General features: G+C 50.8%; 1 protein-coding gene across 4 annotated transcripts; it reads left to right on the top strand.

The window, feature by feature from the left end:
• Positions 1–2,686: 2,686 nt before the first annotated feature.
• RPS16 (ribosomal protein S16) lies at positions 2,687–5,627 on the top strand. 4 transcript variants are annotated; one of them, XM_011973379.1, is made up of 5 exons: positions 2,687–2,844; positions 2,983–3,033; positions 5,007–5,103; positions 5,199–5,246; positions 5,346–5,627. In XM_011973379.1, exons 1-5 carry the CDS (start codon positions 2,797–2,799, stop codon positions 5,489–5,491), a joined length of 390 nt encoding a protein of 129 aa, XP_011828769.1. In that variant the 5' UTR covers positions 2,687–2,796; the 3' UTR covers positions 5,492–5,627. The 4 variants fall into 4 exon arrangements, with proteins under 4 accessions (XP_011828769.1, XP_011828767.1, XP_011828770.1 ...); XM_011973377.1 differs by having other exon boundaries at positions 2,983–3,084; XM_011973380.1 differs by having other exon boundaries at positions 2,983–3,084; positions 5,199–5,250; positions 5,357–5,627.
• Positions 5,628–8,077: the final 2,450 nt, after the last annotated feature.

Genomic DNA, 8,077 nt, shown 5'->3' with positions numbered 1-8,077 from the left:
GAAAAAAAAAAAAAAAAAAGAGACAGTACAGTTAGAGTGTGTGCATCCTCTCGTCTGCCTCTGTCTTCATTGGAAAACACCTGTGCTAGCCTTTATCTATGTCTAGGTGAATATTTGAGGTCTCAGCTCTCCTTTTTCATTTATTTAATTTTTGAGACAGAGTCTTGCTCTGTCACCCAGACTGGGGTGCAGTGGTGCCATCTCAGCTCACTGCAACCTCCACCTCCCGGGTTCAAGTGGTTCTCCTGCCTCAACCTCCCTTGTAGCTGGGATACAGGTGCCTGCCACCATGCCCAGCTGATTTTTGTATTTTTAGTAGAGGCGTGGTTTCACCATGTTGACCAGTCTGGTCTTGAATCCTGGGCTTGAGTGATCCTCCCGTTTTGGCCTCCCAAAGTCCTGGGATTATAGATGTGAGTCACTGCACCTGGCCTCTGTCTCAAGTATTTTGGAAACTTCATGCCTGCCTTTATCTCTTTTGTCTGAGGGTTGGCCTCTCTGCCTCTAACTCTGTCACTGGGCTTGTTTTGGGGGTCAATCTCTTGACTGTCCTGGTCTCTCCCTTTTCTCTTCCTCTTCTCCCTTGGCCCTTTCATCTTTCTCTCCTTCTCCACGTGTGCCTACGTTTCTCTGGGCTGTCTCTGTGTCCCTCCGGGTCAGACTCTAGGGACTTCCTTCCTCCCTCCTCACAGCCCCTCTCCTGCCTCACCCTTTTAAAGCTGGACTCCAGGCTGGATTTTCCTTCTGGCCCCGGACCTGCCCTCCAGTGTCTCCCTGTCTCCACCCTCTTTGGCAAGGTGTGCCACCACATCCTTTTGAACGTTGGATCCCAGACCCTGTACTGCCAGAGAAACTGAGGCAACTGTGGGCTCCCTGTAGCCCTGAGAGAGGAATCTCTGGGCTGGGGAGAATCTTTATAGGGAGAGAGGCAGGGACATCTGCTGGCAGCCAGAGGACAACCCAAACTTGGGGTTCCTCACGTGGGGTTGGGGGCTGGGGATGGAGAATTCTGTGGGGAGGAGGCCTAAGTGGAGGGTGATTTGGGGGAGAGGAAAAAGATGACTGGGAGATTCTGGAGAAAGAGATTCTAGGGGCCGGGCGCGGTGGCTCATGCCTGTAATCCCAGCACTCTGGGAAGCTGAGATGAGTGGATCACTTGAGGTCAGGAGTTCGAGACCAGTCTGGCCAATATGGTGAAACCCGGTCTCTACTAAAACTACAAAAATTAGCCAGGCGTGGTGGTACATGCCTGTAATCTCAGCTACTCAAGAGGCTGAGGCAGGAGAATCACTTTAACCCGGAAAGCAGAGGTTGCAGTGAACAGAGATCATGCCACTGCACTCCAGCCTGGGGGACAAAGCAGGACTCCGTTTCAAAAAAAAAAAAAGATTTGGCCGGACGCGGTGGCTTGTGGCTCACGCCTGTAATCCCAACACTCTGGGAGGCTGAGATGAGTGGATCACTTGAGGTCAGGAGTTCGAGACCAGTCTGGCCAATATGGCGAAACCCCGTCTCTACTAAAAATACAAAAATTAGCCAGGTGTGGTGGTGGATGCCTGTAATTCCAGCTACTCAGGAGGCTAAGGCAGGAGAATCTCTCGAACCCAGGAGGCGGAGGTTGCAGTGAGACGAGATCGCGCCACTGCACTCCACCCTGGGCAACAAGAGTGAAACTCTCTCTCCAAAAAAAAAAAAAAAAAAAAAAGGGGGGGTGAGATTCTAGGGTTGGGACGCAGAAGAGGTGAATTATTGGGTGAAGGTCTCTGAGGAGAGGGGAATTCTAAGGGGAGTAAAACTCCAGGGAAGGCAGTTGCTGGGAAGAGGAGTCTCGGAAGGGAAATAAATTCAGGAGAAAGGTAGATTTTGAGGGACGGGTCTCTGAGAGAGAAGTTTTTGTGGATTTGCGGGGCGGGGTGTTCTGGGAAAGGGGGACTTTCTGGGAAAGGGTGATTTCCTGGGAAAGGGGGATTTGCCGGGAAAGGGAGATTCTGGAGGAGGGAGATTCCAGAGGTACTGGGTCCTGACAAAAGGAAGATTCTGGCAAGGGTGACTGAGGGGACGAGGACCGAATGGAGGGAGATTCAGTGAAAAGGGGGGTTTAAGTTGAGCGCTCTTAAGAGTGGCCTTCTGAGAGAAGGATGGGAAACATTCTGGGATGAGGAGACTGAAAAAGGAAGAAAATTCTGGTGAAAAGGAGATTCTGAGGGGAGGGGGCTCTGAGGGGGAAAGGATTCTGGAGAGGATCCCCAAGGAGGGGGATTCTAGGGAGGACAGGATTCTGGAAGTCCTGAATCTGAGAATCCAGCCAGATTTCTTGCAGTAGATTCCAGAGGGAAGATTCTGATGCGGGGGATTCGGGGAAGAGTCCAGAGGGGAGAAAGCTAACAGGTAGTGGGAGGGTGGGAACAGATTTAAAGAAGGGACGAAGGGAGATTATTAAAGAGCCAGAACGCAAAGGAGAGCTGCGGCAATCTACAGCTACCGAAGACGCGAAGCACATTCACGAAGCGTTCCTTTCAATCCGCACACTACACTCCCACGACCCGCCCCTTCCGCCCACAGAGCCCGCCACTTCCGCCTCACAGGGCACGCCCGCTCTGTGCTCCTAAGGGCCTTCCCGCGGCTGATCAGACGCCCCGCCCCTTAGCCGCAACAGAAGCCGTAAAGCTCTCTCCCGTCGCGACGCAGCGCTCAAGGCGCCTGCGCAGACCCTGAAAAGCGGCCAGGGTAGCCCCGGGCTTCCCTTTTCCGGTTGCAGCGCCGCGCGGTTAGGTTCTCTCGTTCACGCTCGCAGCCATGCCGTCCAAGGGTCCGCTGCAGTCGGTGCAGGTCTTCGGACGCAAGGTGAGCTAGACGCTGGATGGGAAGGGGAGGGGAAGGAGAAGGTTCAGGGTCTGGGAGAGGACGGTGGGCAGGAATACAGGGGGCAACATGGGAGCTGGAGCCCGAGCTCACGGGGCCACTCTGTCTTGTATCCCACAGAAGACAGCCACAGCTGTGGCGCACTGCAAACGCGGCAATGGTCTCATCAAGGTGAACGGGCGGCCCCTGGAGATGATTGAGCCGCGCACGCTACAATACAAGGTGCTGGCATCGGGCACCGGCGTTGGGTGGATGGAGGACTCTTGGAGATATAGTAGCCGGTGAAAGTTGAGGGGGCTGGTATCAGCAGCGGGATGTTTAGAAGTTGTATTGGTTATAGAAAAGTGGGGTATTTGGCAATAGAGCCGGACTTGAGGTTCAGAAGATGTAAAAGCTGAGATGGGGGTGTTGAGGATGAAGGGGTTGCTTTGAAAACTGGAATGTTAGGAAGTTCATCTAACTGGGATGCGGGGGGACCCAAAGGGTGGAGGAACACCAGTTTCATAGCTTTATTTTCACGAAGATCAATGTTTTGATCCTGATAAACCCCAAGCGTCTAAAGCAGCGTTTAGACATTGTAAGTGCTCAGTAAGTATTGAAATAGCTTGAATTTGGGTCTGTTTATTTTTTATTCTATTTATTTATTTGTTTTGAGAGGGAGTCTCGCTCTGTCGCCCAGGCTGGAGAGTGCAGTGGCACGATCTCGGATCGCTGCAACCTCCACCCTCCGGGTTCAAGCAATTCTCTTGCCTCAGCCTCCCGGGTGGCTGGGACTATAGGCGCACACCACCACGGCCGGCTAATTTTTGTATTTTCAGGAGAGACGTGGTTTCACCATGTCGGCCAGGCTGGTCTAGAACTCCTGACTAGCCTGGTGAGCCGCGCGGCCAAATTTGGGTCTGTTTAAATGCTTGCTTGTGAAAGGGGTTCTTCTGTTCCCTGTTTGGGACTCTCAGTTTCTTTGGCTCAGAATGGAAAGAAACCAGAGTCTGATTTCTGCCCCTTCTGAAGTTTACTACTTTTAAAAGGAAGAATATGTACATTGCAGGGTCAGTTAAAAAAAATTTTGTTTTTAGATATGAGGTTCTTTTTTTAAGAACAGTATCTTGCTGTCACTCTCCCTGGAATGCAGTAGCACAATCCTAATGAACTTCAGCTTTGAATTCCTGAGTTGAAGATCCTTCCACCTCAGGCTCTCGGTTGCCAAGACTACAGGCACATCACCATGCCTGGCTCATTTCAGAAATTTTTTTTTGTAGACATGGTGTCTCACTTTGTTGCCCAGGCTGGTCCTTGGTCTCAGGTGATCCTTCTGCCTGGACTGGGATTACAGATGTGATCACCATGCCTGGCCTTGAATTTAATAAAAATTCTGAGATTCCTTTGTATAGCAGATGTTGAATGTTATTATTGGCTGTCACTTTATTTGAAGGATTTGTATGTGTACCCTCTGTTGAGTTTTGGGGACATAGCAGTAATCCAGATGACTTCAGGTCTTACCTTCATGGACCTGCCAGCCTAGCTGGGGAGAAGGACTGGGCCTAATACCAGAAGCTGATCCAAAGTGGTCAGAACTGGGGAAGGAGACCTGTGAGCTGAAAGCAGGTAGAGAAAGTATCCAGACAGAGGCACTGGTAAAAGACCTAGAGCTAGCTGGGAAAGGTCTAGGGACAGGGACAGGTTGTATTGTATTGTAATTCTGGAAATCCGTGAGGCTCAAAGAAAAGGCAGAGAGCTCAGGTGGGAAATAGAAAAGGCACCTGAACAGTCCAGGGGATGGCTTTCGACTGTTTGCAACACCCTTGGGAGTTTCAGAAGCCACTGGTATGCTGCTTACTGTTCAGCCTTCTAAGAACCAGTCTTAGAGATAGGGTGTTTGAGGTCCGGTGAGGTACACAAGTAGGAGGGAGCCCAGATCTTGTTCCCTTTACCTTGCCTATATTTCATGCCACTTCAGTAGTCTCATAATCTGGCTTCTTTTACTTTTCTCTGTAGGGGGGCTCGGAGTGACACCCTGACCCCCATCCACTAGTACTTTGAGGCCAGTGGTGGCAGAAGCCACAGAGACAAGGAGAAGCCCCGTGAGATGACCAAGCTGCCCAGCATGTAACTGAAATCCCTGTTCAATCCCCCTGTTCCTTTAGCTGCTGGAGCCAGTTCTGCTTCTCGGCAAGGAGCGATTTGCTGGTGTGGACATCCGTGTCCGTGTAAAGGGTGGTGGTCACGTGGCCCAGATTTATGGTGAGTCCCAGGAACTGGGCGCATAGGGGAGGTGGCTCTGGGAGGGAGGCCTTCACAGAACTCCTGTATCCTTTATATGTGTGTCTTCCTCACAGCTATCCGTCAGTCCATCTCCAAAGCCCTGGTGGCCTATTACCAGAAATGTGAGTGAGCATGGGTCATTCCCATGAGGTAGGTGGGTGTGTGGGGATCACGTCAAGGACTCTGATTATCTAAATCTTCGTCCCTACTCTTCTTGCCAGATGTGGATGAGGCTTCCAAGAAGGAGATCAAAGACATCCTCATCCAGTATGACCGGACCCTGCTGGTAGCTGATCCCCGTCGCTGCGAGTCTAAAAAGTTTGGAGGCCCTGGTGCCCGTGCTCGCTACCAGAAATCCTACCGATAAGCCCATCATGACTATCAAAATTCATCTGTATAATAAACAGTTTTTGAGGGATTTTAAAGTTTCAAGAACTGTGCGTGGCCTTATGTGTTGGTATCGGATGTTTAACCAGACAGAAATCAGTAAACATCCTCGACCTTTTGCCAGTCTGGATTGTAGCCCTCCCCGGAAGTGGTCACACTGGGCTTGGTGTGGATGGGTGGAGGCAGAAGGCAGGGGGGTCTCTGTCTCTATACCTCCTGTAGAGTCCAGTGTGCAGGCACAACTGAGATGGGAGTGGTTTGGGCCATTGGTGGCTGCAGACCGTGGTGGATATATGGCTCATCCTTGTGGGTGTCTATTTTTTCAATCCCAGCCTCCCAAATACCTTGGATTACAGGTATCCATGGGTTTCACTATATTTGGTCAGGCTGGTCTCAAACTCCTGACCTCAAGTGATCCACCTTCCTGGGCCTCCCAAAGTGCTGGGATTATAGGCAAGAGCCACCATGCCCAGCTGAATTTCTGTTTTTGTAGACAGGTCTCACTGTGTTGCTCAGGCCTGGTCATCTGAGCTCAGGCAGTCCTGCTGCCTCAGCTTCCCAGTGTATCCCCAAGTTACAGGTACAAGCTACCATGCCTAGCCAATGATCTTTAATACAAAGGAAACAAGGAGAGCCCAGTGGGGTGGCTCACAACTGTAATCCCTCTGAGAGGCCAAGGCTGGTGGATCACCACAAGGTCAGGAGTTTGAGACCAGCCTGGCCAAGGTGGTAAAACCCCATCTCTATTAGAAATACAAAGATTCGCTGGGTGTGGTGGATGCCTGTAATCCAGCTACTTGGGAGGCTGATTCAGAGAATTGCTTAAACAGGTGCCTGCCACCATGCCCAGCTAATTTTTTTGTATTTTTTTAGTAGAGTCAGGGTTTCACCATGTTGGCAAGGCTGGTCTCAAATTCCTGACCTCAGGTGATCCGCCCGCCTCGGCCTCCCGAAAGTAGTGGGATTACAGGCATGAGCCACCGCGCTGGCCTGGCAGCTTTCTCTATGGGGATCTAGGGACTTGGTCTGTTGATGCCTGCTGTGTAATAAGAGGCAGCATACAGTGAGTTCTCAGCTGCTACCACGAGTCCGCTGTACCAGGCTACAGGGATCATAGAACATTTCTGTCACTGCAGAAAGTTCTGGGGAACAGCACTGGTAAACAGGGAACATATAGAAGTAGAAAGTTGCTTGTAGACAAAGTCACCTTTAGGTTTTCTCATTTTGTAGAACAGGAAAGTAGAACCAGGAAGTTGCTTGCCCAAGAACACAGTAAAAAGTCAAAGTGGCTTTTTTTTTTTTTTTTGAAACGGAGTCTCGCTCTGTTGCCAGGCTGGAGTAGTGAGATCTTGGCTTACTGCAACCTCCACCTCCCTGGTTCAAGCGATTCTCCCTCAGTCTCCTGAGTAGCTGGGACTACAGGCATGTGCCACCATGCCCAGTGAATTTTTGTATTTTTAGTAGAGACGGGGTTCCACCATGTTGGCCAGGATGGTCTCAATCTCTTGACCTTGTGATCTGCCCACCTCGGCTTCCCAAAGTTGGGATTACAGACATGAACCACCGTGCAGGCCAGTTTTTGTGTTTTTGTTTTTGTTGTTTTTGAGACAGTCTCCGTCACCAAGGCTGCCCAGGTTGGGATGCAGTGGTGCCATCTTGGCTTACTGCAACCTCTGCCTCCTGGGTTCAAGTGACTCTCCTGCCTCAACCTCCCGAGTAGCAGGGACTACAGGCACATGCCACCGCACCCGGCTAATTTTTGTATTTTTAGTACAGATGGAGTTTCACTGTGTTGGTTTATCCATGTTGGCTAGGCTGGTCTCTAACTCCTGACCTTGGGATCTGACCGCCTTGGCCTCCCGAAATGCTGGGATTACAGGTGTCAGCCACTGCGCCCAGCCTAATTTTTGTATTTTTAGTAGAGATGAAGTTTCACTGTGTTGGTTTCTCCATGTTGGCTAGGCTGATCTCTAACTCCTGACCTTGGGATCTGACCGCCTTGGCCTCCCAAAATGCTGGGATTACAGGTGTCAGCCACCGCGCCCGGCCTAATTTTTGTATTTTTAGTAGAGATGGGGTTTCACTATGTTGGTAAGGCTGGTCTCAAACTCCTATCTTCAAGTGATCCTCCCGCCTCAGCTCTGCCTCAGCCTCCCAAAGTGCTGGGATTACAGGCATGAGCTACCATGCCAGGCCCAAAGTGGCATTTTGGACAGGCAACTGGGCTGTAGAAGAGCCCAGGTTCTTTTTTTCTTTATTTATTTATTTTTATTTTTTTGAGATGGAGTTTTGCTCTTGTCGTCCAGGCCGGAGTATAATGGCGTGATCTCAGCTCACTGCAACCTCCGCCTCCCAGGTTCAAGCAATTCTCCTGCCTCAGCCTCCCGTGTAGCCGGGACTATAAGCGAGCACCACCACACCTGACTGATTTTTGTATTTTTAGTAGAGACAAGGGTTTCACTATGGTATCCAGGCTGGTCTTGAACTCCTGACCTCAGGTGATCCTCCTGCCTTGGCCTCTCAAAGTGCTGGGATTAACAGGCGTGAACCACCACGCCCGACCTGG

This window comes from Mandrillus leucophaeus, unplaced genomic scaffold, assembly GCF_000951045.1.
Source record: "Mandrillus leucophaeus isolate KB7577 unplaced genomic scaffold, Mleu.le_1.0 Scaffold137, whole genome shotgun sequence".
Classification (NCBI taxonomy): Eukaryota; Metazoa; Chordata; class Mammalia; order Primates; family Cercopithecidae; genus Mandrillus; species Mandrillus leucophaeus.
Note: the sequence above shows the minus strand (reverse complement) of the source record. Positions and strands in the feature narration are given on the sequence as shown.